We start from the raw sequence: 19515 nt of genomic DNA, 5'->3' as shown, positions 1-19515 counted from the left end.
TGTAGGCAATATGCACAATTTAGCTATTTATATGCCTCTTCATCTAAAAATGTGAGTGTTAAAACATATGTAGGTAAAGCAAATGGAAAGCTTCAGCTTGCCTGTGTGCCATGCTCATTTCAACTTGCTGCATTAGCTCTGCAAAAAGCCTGGACTGCTGCTGAGCAGCGTACTCAAGCGCAGATTTGCAGAGAGAAATGTCTTCACCTACAGACCTGGCTTCTTAAAAAGCCCTATGACTTTGCAGCTCCAGAAGATATTGACTTTCTCTGCCAACCACAGAGAGGAATAAATGACTCTGGGAGGGCTCAAGTAATTATACAAAGTGCCTGGATCAACTTTTCCATGGGGATCCTGTAGCTACTGGTCTGATGACTTAATAATGTGCTTCTGAAATGGCTGCTTTCCATTGCTGTTCCTCTCTGGGGCCAGATTTCCAGCAAGACTCCTTAGCTGCCCTTGTGGAACTGGCAGGAGGATGCTCGCTGGACTCGCGCTGCATGTGAAGGAGCCAAGGTTAACTTTTCCATAGGAAAACTTACAGGTAGGGCAGAGTTGGGCTATGCTGCCCCAGCAGCAAACCCGGAAAAAGAGGATGACTCAAAGTCCTAGATCACTTCCTAGCTCCCCACCCTTTGCTGCCACTCCCGGCCCCTCTGTCTTTCTCCCTCCTCTCTTGGGAAGCTGGTGTGGCAGTGCATGTGGGGGGGGGACTGCTCTGCACAGGAGGATTGTGTGGTACCAGCAACAAAACGTGATCCTTTCATTAGGAGACCACCAGCACTTGTCCATATTGCCTGTTTTAGCTGGATCAATCAGGTACATGAGCCACATGTTATTAGCAGCCTGTCTTGTCCCTTTGCATCTGGATGTGGTCCACAGTCAGTGCCTGACAAAGAGCAGCCCTTCCTTATGTTGTTCCTAGCAGGTCCATTAAAGCAGCAGCCATGGAAAGATGTGGGACATACCAGTTTTACTTTGAGCTTCTGGGTAAAAGGTGAGGGTCAGATTTCTTTGGGTGTTCAGATGTTCTCACTGGGAGAGAGTTTCTGGCCTTCAGAAAGGAATATTGGAAGCAACTTGCATTGAGATGGAGATGAGCAATTCAGCAGTTATGTTAATGAGACACGATTGGTGCAGATGATCTCAGGCCTTTTAAAATACTGTGTGAAGCACCAGAGCATGGCCTTTTCCACTGTCATGGAAAGAAAATCCCTGTAGCAGAATGGAAAAGTCACAGAACAGAATGATCCTGGAATGTTATTTTTTCCCCTATATGCTATAACCACAGTGATTTCAGCCCAAGAGTCCATACACTAAGAAGACACTATCAACTAGAGAATGGGCATGTCAGGCATGTTATATAATACCTATTATACATTCAGCGTGTTTATAGAAATGAACGTTTCTTATGTAACTGTGTCACTAAGAAAACAGTGAGGTTGGACAACTCTGTTTCTCCTTCTGTTGCTGCTGTTCTTTGCTTGTTGTTTCTCAAGCGCTGTCACAAGACCGAGGAGTTTGTGTTCCTGCTGTGTGCACCCAAGTGAATCTCTTTTCAAAAGCTCCATTCAGATTTGAGTTTTGCTGGGGTTTTTTTTTTCCCTCAACTGTTGTTTCTTTTTTTAAAATGTAATATTTGGCTGAAAGCCTTTGGTGTTGCTTTTACAAACTCAGGAGTAATCTGGTTAGTGTATGTTAGGGACTAGCACAGTGTTCAGTGACTGTGCTTTTCAACTTTAAATAACATCCAGGGCAGCCTCCTCAAGTGCTGTAAATGACCTGGTAAAGAAATGCCAGCTGTCAGCTTGATTTTTGGTCTGCTCTGCTCTGACATAAACCTTCCCGACAGCTCAAACCAGTGTCCTTCATATTCCAGATTAATCCAAAATTTCTTGTAATGGTGAAAGGGAGGAAAGAAATGGCTTAATGAAAGTTTCTTACCCTGAACATCCTTGACTAACCCTGCTGACACCAGAGAATTACAATGTACTCAGTCATACCTATATAGCAACCCTTGGCCCAAGGCACTTTTATTTGCACTCCAGTGGTTTTGCCATCCAAGATCTCTGTATCTGTGTTGTCTGTGCAAAATAAGAAAACTTTTTTCACAAGGAGCCTTCACTTTTCTAATTTGAGAACAAAAGAGTAGTGCCAAAAAGTTAAGTCAACTAGGTAGGCAATTGTGTGGCAAGGAATCTTCTGCCCAGCAGACCCACCACAGTGTCTTGAATACAAGAATAGCCCAAAGCTGCTTGTTTCCTTTTCGCTCATCATTCCGGGAAGGATCTGATCTAGAGATCTCTTGTCTGTGCCACACCTTATCTGGATTATTCTTACATAGCTGTCTCCATTTTCCCTTTCTACATCCCTTCCTTCTCTCTCCTTCTTATCTCAGCAGGTGGCTCAAACTTGTTTCTCTGGGCCAGGAACTTGAAGTAAGCATCCAGGTCATCTGAATGAAAAGAATAGGGGTGTCATTAGATCTAAAAATAATCCTAGTACTTCTACGTGATATATTTGGCCCTCGACTTACTCAGCAGCCTGCATTTATTTCCAATTAGAGTCTGACTGGAAGAATGGGTCTTGCTCCAGGGGATAACTCAGTTCTAGTCTCTTAAGAAATCCGGCCTGTCCCCTTGCTTTCCTCCACCCCACCAAAAAAAAGGGACGGGGTCTGAGACCTGGTTCTTGGTCTCAGTATAGAGTTGAAAGAGTAGAAACATCAGTAGAAATCTTCTTGCTTAGATTGACTCACTAAATTCTGCTTTGTTATTCTTGACAGTGGCCAGCGCTGATTGCCTGTGGTCTCTACCCAGTGTTCTTCCAAAGTCTTTAAAATATGCATTTCACTCAGGAGGGTTTCTTCTCCTTTGGAAGGACCTCAGAGCACCCACAAAGTTTTCAGCCGTTGTATTCCAGGCACAGATAAGTCTCCTGTTGCCCTGAAGACATCACATCAGGGACTTAAACGTGTTTGGCAACTCTTTAAGAAACACATCAGGGATTTGGGAGAATCACATTCTCATTGTCAGTTTAGGTAGCAGCAGCATCCAAGTGCTGTGAGAGTTTTGGGTGGGGTTTTTTCCAAGCTTTATACTGGATTATATTATCTGTTAAAAGCAGCTATTTTTATGCTGAACTGTTGCCATGACCTGTATTTCACAACTCGCACGTATACACTGAAAAATTATCTTGCACTCAGAAGGTGTTTCAGTGAAAGCTCCGTGAAATTCTGTGCAAAATCTCATTACCACCTTGCTTGTTTTCTGGTTTGGGTCGGTTTGAGGAGTTTATGTCTTGGTAGTTCTGGGTGCCGACTTTGGTGTTCATAATACAGACATGACTTCTCTTAGAGCATCACAGGCCCACCAATACTGTTCTAAACGCACCCCACAGATAATGTGAAGCACAGAAGTGGAAAATAATGAAGTTAAAATCTTGGAAAGAGTCACTAGTGACCCCAAGGACAGAAGCTGGACATCTTTAGTTTCCAGTGCTCTACCCCTGCCACTAGAAAGCATGACTTTCTCTTAGGACTTGTATGAGAGATTCAGGAGAAGCTTTGAATTCTCCTTGCCTGAGCAGTTTAAGTGGCAAGAGAGATGTGATACTCGACTGAAATATTTAACCTTTGGTATCTATTAGAAGCAACTTAGAGATGCCCTTATCTGTGACTTTAAATAATCAGGGGGAAAAGGGTTGTGTGCCTTTCCTTGCAGCTTAAAGAGATATTTGAGGGGTTTTATTCTTGAGGAGTGAAAGGAAAGGATTCTGCCTCCTTTTGTACAAACTTTAGAAGTACCCAGATCCTCCAGTTGTACCTCTGTCTCTTCCCATGATTTCTGTATGAAATTTCTCTTGGAGAGCACTGGAGGCATAAAACACCAGTTTTAAACAGGTTGTAGTTAAAAGGTTGATGGTATTCAGTCTGTAACAGTAAAAAGCTGGTCTTTGCTGGGATGCTAGGTTATTGACAGTGTGTCCAACTAATTTTTTTTTTTTTTTGATCCTTGTTAGTCAACAAGATTCCATTTTATTGATGGATTTTTTGTTATAGATTCTTGCACTTTCCTGGTCCTTTAGGAAAAGCATGGCAGGCAAGAATTCATTTCTAATGCAAAAATACCAAGAAATAGAAGGGTGAGGGGTGCTATAAATAACCGCCAAAATGTCACAGAGTCAGTCATATTTTCCTCTGTAAGTCAGCTTTAGCAGTTAAGGTCATGATAACATTTCCATGTCAATGGTCAGTTACATCAAAATTCTAAAACAGGAAGATTGAACGGAATTTTGGAATTTTTTTTCTTGTATTCTGCCCAGATTTGACCGATTTGAAGTCTCTTTGGTCTGCCAGCTATGAGTTTCAGTGTTATTTTGGTTAAGCTCTTTGCCAGAGTGGCAAACTTGGGTTGGAGCATCAGGTTTATTAAAGGCTATGAAACTCAATTCTCTACCAAAAGAAAAGAAAAAGCTTGCTTCTTGCCAATAGTCACTTCTTTGTAATTTCTTTGATGCGGTTCAGTTTGACTTGAATTTTCGCTTAACAATTTGCTACACGATCTTGTTTTGTTTTCACAAAGTTCTAATCAGTTTAAACTGCGAGCGGTCTGAAATGCCTCTCTAACAGCTTCCTTGGCGTTGCTAATTAAGCTTGAAATCTCTGTGTTGTCCACAATTGTATCTAAACAAGGAGCAGAGTGTATCTGCTCGCTGCCACATCTCCCAGCTGCAGAGATTTCTGCTGCCTGTGCAGAAAGTAATCGCAACAGGACAGATCCTTCGGTCCTTATTTAGGCAAAACTCCCAAGGTGGCATTCAAGGTCAGGCACATCGTGTGTTGAGGGAATAGATGGGTTTGATGGTGAGAACATGTGAGGACAGTGGTACGGCATCCGTAGCGCAAGGAGGGGAAGTGCTTGGGCGTGGGGGATAGCTTTGCTTTATCCCCCAGAGCACTCTGCACCGGAGAGCCCTGAGTTGTGATTACAGTTTGTAGGTGCTCTTACCTGATGTGTGGGAGTTAATAACAGGTAAAAGAGCAGTCTATCAAAACCTGCGATGTATTTTCCCTGCCCCTTAGGAGCAAAGCTAATATCATAGGTTTTTAAATTACAAAGGTTCACTCCGGGGGAAAACGGTCCTAACAAATCCTCAAACCCATCTTTCTGCAGTTGTCAGAGCTGGTGGACAATTGATCTCTAGGTAGCAACCCCTGTGGTATGAAGTAATACTGATCTTTCAAGACATGGCTGCCGTTGTGCAACAGGGCCCAGGGATTCTGGTGGTAGCTCCGTGCCAGTTTTCTGATGCTGCAGGAGCCCTGAACAAACTGTTTACCTCTGGTATTTTGGGAGGGATTTTAAGGGATTTCCTTCAAATTAGGAATCTTTGAAAATCAGCATCTTGTACCAGGCATTGTGTTAAGCAATGGTTTGGAATGAGGGACAAAGGTCTGTTCACCAGCTCAGGATCTCCTTGGATTGAAGAAATCAGAGATGGAAACTGTCTTATCAGATCATCCCTCCCTGCCAAGGCAGGCTTAACTCCTGCACTCTGCTGATGCTGCTGTGTGCTTCACAGGTGCTCATCTCTCCAGCACTCCAGAAGCCAGCTTAGTGCCTGTATGGTTTCTGTACTGTCCTGGTGTAGCGTGACTGACTTTAAGTGATAATGCTGGGGCTCATACCTGGCTCACCAACACGCACAAAAAGCTGTCTCGATTTTGCAGCCAATGTACAGCTCTGCTTCTGGCAGTAGACAAGGTGTGAGCAGGTTTGGAAATGCAGCTTCACTAGGATGAAAATTACTGAAGAAACAGGAGCTGATTGTCAAGATCTGTAGCAATGTCCTTTTACACAGGCGCTGCGAAGGGTGCTTGCAGTTGCTTGGCTTACTGCAGTATTGCATGCAACTATAATTATTGTTTAAAAACTTAATCAGTATAGACTTTTATTCTCCATGTTTTTTTAAAGTCAACTGCAAGTTAGAAGCATTTCTCCAGTATTAAAATACTCTTGCAAATTGCTGTAGCCACATTGGAGTACTGAGTAACAGCTCAGATGCTGTTCCCCAGTACTGTGCCTCCCAAAATCAGACCTTGTTTACTTTTGAGGTGTGTGCAACTGTTACAGATTTAAAAAAAAAAAAAGTTGTTGCTGTTAAAATACTTTGTTTCCATCAAGTAACCATTTGGGCACACAAAGTACTTCTCAAGTATTTATCAAACCAAAGGGCATCCAGTTTCTTGCTGGAATATTTACAGGTAAAGTGAGGAGGCTCAGAGCATGGGAGTGCTTTGCCTCCTCCTAGTTACTTTGTTGAAAAGGCAGAAGTAAAATCCAGGCGTTTTATCTTCCAGCCCAACAGTTTAGAGAAGGAGTCCTTCATTTGTTACATTTGTAAGCAGTGCTGTTTAAGTGACAAAGATCTCTGTGTTGTCAGAGCAAGGAATGTACAGAAGATGAGTAGCTGTGAGTGCCAGAAAGTAGTTAAGTAATTTCCAACTTCAGGCTGCTTGTGGATTTTTAGCTGGAAGGAGTCAGTGTGATTGTGGTTGGACATTGAGCCTAATGCAGAGCAGACCGTTTAACCCTGATGTTCCTTCATCGCTCTCAGCTCAGTAGTACTAAGGATGGATATGGGTCTTACCTAAACTGTCACTGAGCAACAGAGAAGTCACCCTGTCCTTCACTGTGCTGTCCCAGACACTGATTATGTTAACTATTAAAACAACTACATACCTTCCCTCAGGTGGTATGGCCAGCTGGTGAGCCTGCTGGATCCAGCAGCCTTCTCTAGGTTTCCTCTCAACCTTTGGTATGCCCAGACAATGGCAGAGCTATCCCTTAGCTTCCACTTGATAAGACAGCTATTTTAAGGTGCAAATGGAGCTTCTTCCTCCTCTCACTGTAGAGCATGTTTTGACATCTGCATGTCATTTGTGAAGCATTTCTCAAGCCCTGTTCCATTTTCATCATGGCCTTTTTGTTATTGCACATTTGTGGACTCAATTGGATGTCGTTGTCAGCTTTGCTGCTAACACAAGCTGTAAAATATATCTAGACTTTCTCTGATAGTTGCTGGGTAAAGGAAAGGGACTCCTTCACCCTGTATGCTGAGAGGGCTCTGCCAGATTCACCTCCAGGGGTTCAGAGTCCAAAAATACAAAGCTGAATTCAGTTTTCCTGACAAGAAAAGCAGATTCCAGGAGAGGGGAAGCATGCCAGCTGTGGTATTGCTACTGTGCTGGGAAAACCACTAAAAACTGAGCCGAATGGAAGAACTATTTGAAAGCCACCAAATACAGCAGCCTCCATGGCCTGTATCTACACTCTGCAGCTGGTAGCTGTATGCCCAGCTCAGACCCGCAGCATGCTAGTAATGTGGCAGGGTTGCCAATGTCACTTATTCCAGTTTCTTCCCTCTCCCAGCAAAACAAACTACACCAGCTAAAGAACACCCTCACTGCTTACCACTGTGTCTGAATCGGGGAGTTCTGACAGGCTACTTTGGGCTGTCAGGGGTCACATGTCTTACTCCAACCCACTGACACAGCTATGGTGGTGTGGCCTGAATGTCAGAGAATCGGCCAAGATGCGTCCCAAAGGCTCCCCCTTGCTGGATGTACCCCTCTGAGAGCAGCTGGGTGGGGAGTGCTGCCCACTGCTAATAATGTGCCCAGCTGGTCAAACTGAGAAAGATTAACTTGCACATGTCCACGTTCTCTCCTCAAATATGGAGGAAGGAATTTCATGCTGGCCATTAGTGAATTAAATGCTGTGTTTGCCAAGATTTACCCATCTGTAGAGATAGCAGTTGGGGATATCTGAGGATTTGGGGAGGGGATCAGGTCTTGGATTTTCCTTTTGTAGAAATAATGCCAAAGAAAAAAAAAAAGGTTTTGAAAGTGTTGAAATTACATCTTGACACTTAAGCCCTCCACCAATATCTGCTTTATATTTAATTTGTAATCCAACTATATATTTGCAGACCCAAAACCTAAATGAAACCATTTGAAATTATTTGAAGTGCAGTGTTTCAATTGACCTTGATCTAATTTGGGGTTTATAAATTCACCAGACTTCTTGAGATTGAAGTGTTCTGTCTTCACTTAAGCATGGAAACATTTTCAAGCCTCAAAAATTATCCCACAATGGGGAAAATGTCTCCTGCTCTGCTCTTCTCGCAGTCTGGGGAAATGAAAGATGGAGTCACAAGATTTAAAGCAATTCACTTACCGCACTTTACTAAGTTACAGTTCAACTACAGTAGTTGACCATGTGCCTGTTTTTAGCACAACAGTCACTTTTGATTCCCGCAGCTAATACCATCTCCTCTGCGCAGTCACTCCAAAAAATGTTTCTTCTGCAGTGCTCACAGAAAGGGAGTTCATGTCCCTGTGCATGAGTTGCCAATGTGATTTGTTCTAGCAACTTCCCTCCCTTCTCCCAGTAAAAGAAGCTATGCCATGCTCATATCCCTCTGTGTGAGCTCTCCTTGGTCTGCCACTCAGAGCGAGGGAGAGGTTATTTGTGTTCATTAGAGCTCCGTGTGAATTGCCAATACATAAGAAACAGACTAATCTCTGTGGGGCTTTTCCTCTGCTTTCATTGCTAGGTCGTTGTGGGATGAGGGTCCTTGTGCTGCACTATATTGTGAGTTACTTGGTACACCCAAAATTTGGTTATGAGGGCTTGTAATCTATGGCATTAGGGGAGCAGGATGAGCTGCAGCTCTGTTCCCCAAAGCTGTTTGCTAGTTTTTGATGTGGGTTGTGAAGTTTTCAGGAGGGAATTCAAACACTTCCCACTTCCTATTTTCAATGCATTTTGCACCCCAGAAGTCTCTTCAGCAGTTTGGACTTTGTGTCCCATGTTGAAAGCCAACATCTGCAGAGCCATTCCCTCTGGCTTTCTGCGGTTTCTGAATGGCCAAGTATCGCTATAGGGAGGCTGTCAAACAACTGCCAGATACTTGTTCCCACTTTACTGCTGTACACATGTAAGTCTCTTAGTTTTTACTTTCAAGTTGATGCTTTATGCCCTGGTCCTTTTGGTTTTTTGCTCATGTTTTAGTGTGTCTTTGCTTGGGGTTAATTTTCTTAGTGGCATATTAAGGTGCATTATTCTCCTCAGGTGAGGTTCTTTCTCTTTGCCATGAATAAGCAGCTCTGCCCTCAAGAGATGTGGACCCAAACTCAGCCTTTAACGTTGGGCCAACCTTCCATTTAGAAATGGGTAGTTCCTTCCCCCTCCTTTTCAAACCCCCAAAATTAGTTGTATTCAGAGACACGTGTCTCCAAAAAAGGAGACACTCCCTGCCTCTTAGCCAAAAATACATGAAAAGGATGTTAGACTTTCCCTACAGACCATGCTACATTTGTGGTCCATGTTTTTATGACTTAAATTTTACCCCAAGCCCTGAGGTCTGATGTTTCCTAGCTGGTTCTTACCTTTCATCTCTGCACCTTGCTTTGGCCTTCTGTGTAGCTCATCAAATGCACTCAGCTCTATGTGTTGATTGCAGAGAGGTCTGGCAATGGCAGTTCGGGAGAAAAGAAGAAAAACAGGGCTGTTAGGGCTGGACTTTTTTTATTCATCTTTGTCTTTCTGAAGGTCTGAAAGCTCCAGGAGGTGCTGGGAGAGTTAGCTAAACTGTGAAAGAGAGAAAAATCAAGGAGCCAAACTTATAATCCTACAGGGGTGCTATTCCCATAATGTGCAGAAATACCTTTGTGCAGGTTATTAGCTGCTGGGGCAGCACTTAGGCATGTGGGATAACCTGATTAGAGAATCAAAGAAAACCCTGTTAGCTCCACAGGCCGTATCCTGCCTTACAGCAACCTGATGTCAAATGGGTGTGAATCAAGGAAGCTTTCCCTTTGGCATCTTCTGGTAACACCTTGAAGAGAAGGGTCTGAGCCAGGGTTCTAGCAAGGAAAGAAGCTTAAGCAAATATACTCCCAGACAGGGAGTGAGCTGGAGTCTGAAGCTAATGACTTTGTTTTTCCTTACTGGTACAGACTTGGAAGGATAAAAAGAATAAATTTCGCAGGTCTGATTTTCAGGTTGTAGAGAAGGTTTAATCAGGAGCTGGTTAATTTAAAATGCTTGTCTTGCTTAGCTATGAGAATGTCAGTGTGACAGAGCTGAGATTTGGGAGAAGGCACCATGTCTTTTCTGAAGCATGATTACCTGCTGTCCTGGTCACTGCAAAACTCCCACCAAAGTCATCGTTAACATGAGGTGTCAGACAAGATAATTGTAACGATCCCTTGCTGTCTTAAACTCTGCCTGTCTGAAACAAGTGAGTAGGAGTTGTATCAGATCTGTAGTGAGACCAGTTCCAGGCTACACGGTTTGGTGTTAAATCCCTTTGCAGGGCAGATTGCAGCTGCAGGTTTCTGCTCTGCTCCCACAGGCTGTGGCAGCAGACAGGGCAACTGCTTATCACATCAGCCTCCAAAGCAAAGGTAAGCTGTGAAACTCCTGGCCATGTTGTGGGTCCTCAGTGTTTATCAGAATTCAGAAAGTGATCAGGAAACTTTGTAATCAAAGCATCTGCTTGAGGTTGAGAATGGAGAAGTCGAGCTCTGTCTCAAGAAGTCCCTAAGCCAGAAATTGCTAGAGGCTGACAGCATTTCCTAAGGAATTGCTGTGTTTTGCTTGCCCTGCTCTTATACTTTGGGAACTGTTGGAAGTGAAACAAGCAGCAACGTGGTGAGGCAAATGGTCCATACATGGATGTATTCAGAAGGTGTCGTGGCAAATGCCTTATGAACAGCATAATCTTCCATCGCTGTCCGCAGGTATGCTGCATTCCTTCCTTGGCAACACAGGAAACAGCATGGATGTGGACTGAGATGATGTGATCTGCTTATGCAAAGCAAAATGGTAAATTTGCCAGGTTATTTCTCCAAGGAGAAAATTATTGACCTTGCTTTTTCTGGCATACCAGCTACTGTTATAATGATGATGATGGTGACAGCAACCAGACAGAAAGGCCAGCAATAATTCTTTCCTGCCCATTATTACAAGGCATAAAGCAAAATCCAGCCTGAAACCAACGCTTGTCTGGCTCTGCTCTCAACAAATGTGTGAGGCAGTCCTCATAGGGGTTGAAATTCAGGTCTTCTCATATCGACCTTTCCAAAAACAATCCTTTTGATCTTCTGATATGAACTTGTACATATCTATGTTTGTATCTTACCAATGATTTCCAGCCCAGGGATAATGTCCGATAGCAAACACGTGAGCACAGTTGTAACCTCTCTGAGCTTCTGGGTGATTCATCTCCTGACAGTACATTTTGTCTGCACATGTAAGGGCTGGATCTTGCCCCTGAGAATATTGGCTCAAAGAAGCAATAACAATGCGGTCAGTCAAAGCATTACTTTCCCTGGGAATTTTGTTGCATGAGGAAGCAGAATAACTTCAGCCTGCCTGTGTTTGTCAACATGATCTGTCTTCCAGTAGCTTTTTTTTTCTGTCCTGTTTGATTATTTTTTTTCTTCCACCCCCCCTTATTCCTGCCTATTTTACTCATAATACTGTAATTGTAGACTTTCTCCTTCAGCCAGGATGCAAACATCTGTTGATAACTTTCGCTTGATGCAACTGGTTATCAAATAGAGTAGTGAGTGAAGTTCACTTTCCCAAAGTTCAGTGAAATGACCCAAATCACTGCCACAGATTTATTGCTTCCAGCTGTCAGTGTGGGTTGCATCCTACCTTCATGGCACATGCCTTTAAGGTGCTCTGTTTGAAGGCATAAGTAAAACTGTGTTGGGGTGAGGGAGGGCTGAAGTGAGATAAACCATTCAGTGTACCCTACTTGAAAGGGGGGTGTTTTGGCTCCAGCACTTCAGGAGTAAAATGTATGCAGCAAGGATCATGGTCTTAGAGCCCATTACCCCAAACACTGTGGGGCAGAGATAAAGGAATGGTTTGAGTCATCCAGAACTCCTGTCCTTGCAGTACTTTCATTGTGAACACTGTGGTGTTCTGTCCCTGGACTTAACATTAGTCTCTGTGGTGGGAGAGGAAGACCAAGATTTTGTTAAAAGGCAGATAAAGATCCTTTCTGGGAGGTGTATTAACAGAGCAGTAAAGGTGTTCTCTGTATAGGCTCAGGACTTTGAGCTTCAGCTTTGCACAGTGTGCTGACAGTCTCTAATCAGCTCTGGTGGTGGAGGTTATTCAGACTGGAAAGTCTGGAAGCAAAAACTCAGGAGTGCAAGCTGCATAACTCTCTCCTGTGCTCTTGGTTACAGAAGCTGCAGTGTCTTAGATAAACAATCAGAGGTGGCCTATCAGGTGGGTCTAACAGAGCTGCTGGTCTGCATTCTCACACTATACTAAAGACTTGACCCAGGTTCTGTGCTGTTATCATAATCTTTGTTGACTGTACTTTGTTTTCCTAGCAGAAATTAAAAACCCAACCGCCCTTTGCAAATGTCCTACTGAGATGGTGCTCATATCTGTTGTGTATGTTTGGTTTGCAGAACACCCTGGAGCAATGCAGTGTCTGTGCAAAGCCCATCATGGAAAGGATCCTCCGAGCCACCGGGAAGGCGTACCATCCCCACTGCTTCACCTGTGTGATGTGCCATCGCAGCCTGGATGGGATCCCCTTCACTGTGGATGCTGGTGGAAATATCCACTGCATTGAGGATTTCCATAAGTATGCCCCAAGCTGTTCCCAGTGGCTTTGCTTACTGTCTTTCTCTTTTGTCCCTGAAATCCTCCTTTTTAAATCTGAGACCTGAACCCTTTCACTCCTTCCTGCCACTTCCTCCTGGGGCTCTTAAAAAGTAGGCAGAGCTTTGCTCCAAGCAGGCACACCATGGCATACAAGATTAATTGGTTAGAGACTGGGGCTGCTTAATCTCAGTTTTGCTTAGATTTGAATTCATGGATAACCTTTGTGTTCCTCTGTTTTAAATGCTCTGCATTCTCCCCTGCCTTCCCCTGCACTCAGCATGTGCACATTTCTCCTCTCTGCCTGTACTTGCACTTCCATATCGGCATCTCCCCCCTTCTTCCACCGAGCAATTAAGAGAGGACCTGTACTGTTGCACTCTGCAGGTGTTTTCTTACCAGCTAGAGGGATCTGGGTGGTCGCAGGATGCTCACAGCTCCTCTCTTTTTCTAGTTGTTAATTAGCTTTTTAGAGCTGCTAAAAATACAGCTCTGGTAATAATTTATAGTGTAACTGCTATTTAAAGTAAGTTGAAAGGTAGAGTTGCAAGTAGTTTCTGTCACTGCCGTGCTACCACCCCCATCATCACAACTAATCTAGGGAAGACAGGTAGATATAATCAGAGCACAAATGTTTCCCCTGTATGGAAAAGACAGACACATTACACCCCTCAATTAAAAGAGGAAATCAATACTGACAAATGTGAGTTTACATCTCAACCATTTATCTCTTAATTTCTAAGGGGGTAGACTTAATTAGAGCCTCATGACATCAGTGTGTGGGCCTGAAAGCTCAAAGAAGCAGGCTGACTTGACAGAAAGGGAAGCAGCCACGATCAACTGGGATGTTAAAATCCAACACGAGGATGTTCCCTGTAGCTCAGATAGGCCAGGTTAATTGGCACGTTGTAATTGCTGCGTTGCCTTGCTTTTCTGTGCCAGTGGTTGTGTGAGGTAAGCCCAGCAGAAGGCTTACATGCCACTTGGGGTCCTGAGGTTTCCCTTGCACTGAATTCTTTCCCAGGCCTCACGAGCCGAGGGCCCATGCCTTCAGGAGAAAAGTGGGGAGCAAGAGCTGATGTCTTTTGGCAACAACCAGATCTGTACTTCAGAACTCTGAGAGTGGGCAGTTGGAGGCTGTCTGAAGATTGAGGGGCAGGTGATGGGACTAGCATAAGACCTGATGTGACACTCAGAATGTCTTTAGCCACCACATATTTAGCAGTATTCCAGCCAGCCCAGTTTTTATTCATAGAATAGTTTGGGTTGGAAGGGACCTTCCAAGTTCATCTAGTCCAACCCCTCTGCAACTGAACAACAATGACACATTCTCTTGATCTGGAGGTCAGGTGCTCTACATCTTGCACATCCTCTTGATAACAGAACTGTAGCTGATGCTCACACTGTCACTGAGCTACCCTCTGAGCTTAGGCCCTGCAGTACCATGTCCATATTCCCTGAAATCTACGGGATTAATCTCTGGGTCTTGGGAGTTAATATTTGGTTCATAATGAATTGCCCACAGTGGCCTGGGCAGTTCTAAGTATTTTTAAGCACTACATTTGAGCTAAATGGCACAAGGAGGCGCCTGCATGAAGCAGCATATAATTAACTGCGATTACAGCTCCGGTCATATCATGATCCATTTAAGTTACTTTTCAGAGCGCTCACTATAGCCACTGTTTAATTTATTTTTTCGTTAGATCGTAGCTACACAGACATCTTTCATCTGCTGCCAGTGAAATTAATATTTTTCTTTATTCCTAGCACAGATAGATTTATTTTTTTTTCTTTTCTAAGCTAGTTAATTCTGAGGTGGTTCATGTGACAGGCTGGGTGGCAGAGTCAATCTTTTCCAGGCATTTCAGAAGAGAAGGGCCTTTGATCTCCTCATGTTCTGATGTTTGCCATAAGCATTGCCTTCTGTCGCTCTGTGGCCCATGACCCCAGCTCTCATTACATGGCAGCAAATTCTGTAGGTGTAAGTTTCTTTTTTTTTGTGAGCAGAATTTGCAGCCAGGGAATTGGTACCCATAGATTTTGAACCAGAACAGCAAATAATGGTTCACCACAAGCTAAATGTTCTCAAGCATCCCCACCTGCCTGGGAGCAGAGCGAGCCAGCCACTTCTCATGAGCAACTGGGGGATGCAAAGCCGGAACTAATACAGAACATATGTGAATTAGCCAGAAGGGTGTATAGTGCGCAATATAAGGGGAAAAAGAAAGGTCTCAGTTCCTCTTGATCCCTGAGCAGGACCCCAGTTCAAGCCAATCCCTTCACAAAGTGAGTGAATGTCACTGTACAAGTCTGACTCGGGCCAACTGTGGAAAAGAGACTGTTGATGTGTCTGTACCCAGACCTGATCCCTTTTCAGCCAGGGTGATCCAGTAATGAAAAAGCACTGGTTTTAGCTAGAAGAGGATTGCCCTGATGCTTCTTGTTTGGGAGTAAGCACAGCCCAGAATGTGCTCCTGTGTGTGTGCATTAAGTGGAAAAGATTGATCAGAAGTTTAAAATGGATGGGATGAGCCTCAAAAAAAATATGGTAATGTAAGGTACATGGTTTTTTGCCATGTCTATGAAAAATTTTTACTTTTTTTTTGTTTGTTTGTTTCAGTCTCTGAATTTTAATAAATTGGTATTCTTTTCAAGAGATGCTCTTGAAGCAGATCCCAGTCATCTTTCTAACCTTAGGATTTACACAGGCTTTCTTAGGGTTTGACTAGGGGTTGAGCGTACCGGTTGGGGCAGCGCATAGGTGCCATGATCACAGGTCAGTCAACAGGAACGTTAGTTGTTAATTAGGGCAAGCAGAATATGCTTTCTTACCTCTCAGATATTCTTGAAGTCCGTTCCGAATAGTCTGCAAAATACTCTTTAATATTCTGCAAGCCTGAAACTGCATTGTAAGACTAAATAACTCCTTCCTGTCTTCTTTCCAAGGAGGCAGCTGTGCAAAGCTACGGACTGATGCTTGTACATATGTGTATGTGACTGTACACATGCACATCTTTCTGGCTTACTGGTGCAGTTAACAAAAACGTTTTGCTCTGGTGTTTGAGGATGACTAGGACCTGTCTCTTCTTTCTTCAGGAAATTTGCACCGAGGTGTTCGGTCTGTAAGGAGCCCATCATGCCAGCCCCAGGACAAGAGGAGACTGTACGCATTGTCGCCTTGGATCGTGACTTCCATGTCCAGTGCTACCGATGTGAGGTTAGTATTCTAATCACATGAAGGACAACAAGCAAAGGTTGGCTTAATTTCATCACTGCCTCACGTTATACACACGGAAGGTGTACCCTATTGTAACACCGGCTCTACAATCGAATTAGTTCATTGACTTCAGCATGCAAGGAATTTTTCCTCATTTATATCGAAACAAATGAGAAGAAAATCAGGTCTCCTGTTTATAACAGGTTCATTAGGAGAGCAAGAGAACGTGACTCAGGTAATTAGGGCTTAATATTTGAGAACTTAATAAATTATAGCTTGGACACAAGCATTGCTCATGTTTATATTCTTAGGATGGAAGCTAATGCGTGTTAGAATTTGAGCAAGATTGTACAGGAAACTCAACATATGGCTCTGGGTTGAAGAATTTTAATGGACACATAAACATGATCATTCGTGGTTTGTGCAGTGCTTTTTGTGCTACTTTTCTGTTCAGTTTCATTACGCACTTCATATAATTTTGATGGTAGGAATCTGAAGACAGACAGGAAAAATCACCTTAAAGCAATTAACATGTGGGAACAGCTGTGTTAGGGAACCTTCAAGAATTCTTCAATGCAAGTGTTACTTGTTGGATAATACATCAGCCAGATGGCGGGGTAAGAAAATGAGACCAAATGTATTTCTTATCACAGTTGCAGATTTTAATAACTCTAACCGGAAAGAAGGATGGACTGAGGCTTAAAGGTCTAGGCTGAAACTTGAGGCATCTGGTTCACTTCTCAATGTGACCTTGGCTTCCAGGGTGCATATCAGCCCATTACTTAAGCCTAGGGTTTTTTTAGGATGCAGAGGCACTCCTTGTAGAGTCTAATTCATCATGCAGCATGTCCCTGTGCTGGCTGCTGAGATACCTGGGCTTTACCCATGTGACTGCCAGAACTAGATGCAGTGGAGAACAGACACTCACTTAGCCTTGATCTCCATGTGCCACAGCTATCTCAAAAGGAACAGCAATGATATCCCTCTTCCCACCATGCGCTTGCCAGGTATGTTTACAAATACATATTTATGATGAAGAGGCATGACCTCTAAGCAAGCTGTAATCCTCACTATGGCTCCATCAGCAGTTTTGGGCCTGTTTACACTGTGAGGGGTAATTCTGAACTTTCCTCGCAGCTATATTTAGCCTTAGATACTTGGAGGCTGAGGTCTCTGGAGCAGGTTTTGGGCCTTTTAGTGGGGTTCCTGTGTGCCTGTCTCAGCAATATCCTCCTTTCAGCCTTAATATTTTGGGCTGATTGCAATACAAATAGAGGTGACAATTCTGGTGAGGCGAGACAGACAGGGAGTTTGCCTTGCTGTCACCCCTGGAATGGATGCTATAACTTTGTGGCATTAACTCTTCCTGAAGAGATTACCTGTAGTTAGGTACTGGTACCAAACTTCCTTCTCAGTGGTGTTTCTTTATCCTTTTTTGCATTAATAAACAAGTGCTTAAGTTTGTTTTCTCCAATGCTAAAGACCTTGCCTTCCTCAGGAATGTGAAGGAAATAATCTCCTTTTATTTTCAATTGTATTAAATTCTGCAGAGTGCTTGGGAACCCATTTTCTCTGCAGCATTCTCTCTTATCAAGAAATGGCTTAATTGTGAAAGACTTCACATACCTCAGCTTCGTGCTTTATGCTGACTCAAGCTGGGTACTGTTACAAGGTGGAGAGTGAGGAGAGAGTTTCTTTGGCTAATAGATTCTTCATTTCATCTTGTTCTTCTTTCTTATTTACTTTGCTCTCTGTTTCCTTGTATCCTAGGACTGTGGTGGCCTCCTGTCTGAAGGGGACAATCAGGGCTGTTACCCTCTGGATGGGCACATCCTTTGCAAGACCTGCAACTCTGCTCGGATTCAGGCTCTGACTGCCAAGGCCAGCACTGATCTCTGAGTATCAACTGTGACCCTCCCCAGATGCCCATTGGGGGATATTGCACAAGCTTTGCATGATTTCTTTCCAGCCTAGGGTCTGAATCTCTGTTTAAAAAAAAAAAAAGAAACAAACTGGAAGGTTTTGGAACAAGAGGGCAGTTTGAGGGGCCATGTTCAGACTGCTCCTGACAGGCATCTAATTTAGATGTGACTTTTCAGAAGGGCAGTGGGTCAGACCACCTGCTGTCTCTGCAGCTGATGGAAATAAGTGGTCACAACACCTAAGTTATCTGCCTGTAGAAGATCTGAACATGGTTCTGTGTTTCTATGTTTGATTCCTGACTCTTAAGAAGCACATGAAGGTAAAAGGTGAAAAAAGGCTGAGCTAGTTCTTTCTCCTCAGTTATTTTGAGAACCTGACTAGCTCTCATTGAAGTCATGGGGAGCTTCCCTTTGACTTCAATAGGGTCTGTATCACCAGCAAAAGTAGCTCCAGTACCCTAGAAGTCCTGTCATCACAACACTCACAATGCAACTTCAGCTGTAGTGCACCTAAGAATGTAGGTGTGACCATGTATCCTTGGGGTACGGATTTGTTATCTGTATCTTTTTTGTCCTATGCCCTTATTTGTCTCCAATCCCTTCCAGTTCCATAGGGTTTTTTTTCTTTTTCTTATGAAATTATATTTTGCTATTGCATAAATTTATTCAGTAGTGATGCTTCCATTTCACAATGTATGAGCAATCACAGAAAGATGTGAGCTTGCACACACTACACTACACACACAGACACACAGTGTGCTGCTTTTGATTTACCGGAGGTGTAAGCCTATCATGTCTGAGAAGGTCTTTTAAGGATGTTGGGCTGGAAACACATTTTTAAAATCCCAGTGGTTAAAAAAAGTTACTACATAGAACTGCAGTGCGAAGCGATGCTCAAAAAAATCTTACGCCGCTCTCTCTCATGCCCCGTTCTGGTGGAAGCACTGGCAGTGTTGGTGTCTGCAAAGCCATTTAAGCAACAGTCTTGTTCCATCTCCTGTGATATAGAGCATTTTTTTTTCTTCTGCTGTGAGGGACTGGATCAGGCCTTGGGATATGCATTTCTCTGGTGTTAACACACATGATCTCCCACTCTCGTTAAAACGAAAAAAGGATCTTATTTCAACAACAGCAAAACAGATCCTCTTAAATACATGCTGCTGTTCAGTTTTGTATCTTAAGAAAACAAAAGATGGTGTTAAGCCCTTCTCTATGACATTCCCAAAAGTAAGCTTTTTTTTTTTAACCTCATTCATTTTCAACCCAGGCACTTAACTTCTGTCTGGTGAAATGTCATTGCAGAAGAGTGCTGGGCCAGCAGCAGCATTTTCATCTTCAAGTCCAGAATTAATGCATATGCCAAGGTAAACAAAGCTGGGCACAGATAATCTTTTTTTTTCCCTCATGTTGGTGCAGGGTTTATTTAATTTGGTTAATTAAAAAAAAAAAATTAAAATTAGAATCCACAGCATTCTAAGCAGCTATAATATTCTTGTTCATGAAACCCATAATAACTAAGGTGCAAATTACATAGCGAGGGAGTAATTTTCATATCACTGAATTGACATTAATATCTTATTTGCAGATGTAATCAAAGAAAATACCTTTCTTTGCACTTAACAAATTGAGAAGCAGAACTGAAATAGTTGCAGGCTGATTGACCATGAAAGTGACA

The 19515-nt window shown here is 43.2% G+C and overlaps 1 protein-coding gene across 3 annotated transcripts in view; it reads left to right on the top strand.

The window, feature by feature from the left end:
• LPP (LIM domain containing preferred translocation partner in lipoma) overlaps nt 1-17817 on the top strand; it is a gene marked incomplete at both ends in the record, with an annotated part of 204569 nt that extends 186752 nt beyond the window's left edge. For all 3 annotated transcript variants that reach the window (XM_084267544.1, XM_084267543.1, XM_084267542.1), the window contains 3 exons: nt 12506-12684; nt 15798-15918; nt 17689-17817. In XM_084267544.1, the coding sequence (XP_084123670.1) occupies nt 12506-12684; nt 15798-15918; nt 17689-17817 (429 nt within the window). The remainder of the gene's footprint in view (nt 1-12505; nt 12685-15797; nt 15919-17688) is intronic.
• Nucleotides 17818-19515: the final 1698 nt, after the last annotated feature.

Source organism: Gallinula chloropus (assembly GCF_964237585.1).
Source record: "Gallinula chloropus genome assembly, chromosome: 8".
Taxonomy (NCBI): Eukaryota; Metazoa; Chordata; class Aves; order Gruiformes; family Rallidae; genus Gallinula; species Gallinula chloropus.
This window is presented reverse-complemented; position numbering and strand designations above follow the sequence as displayed.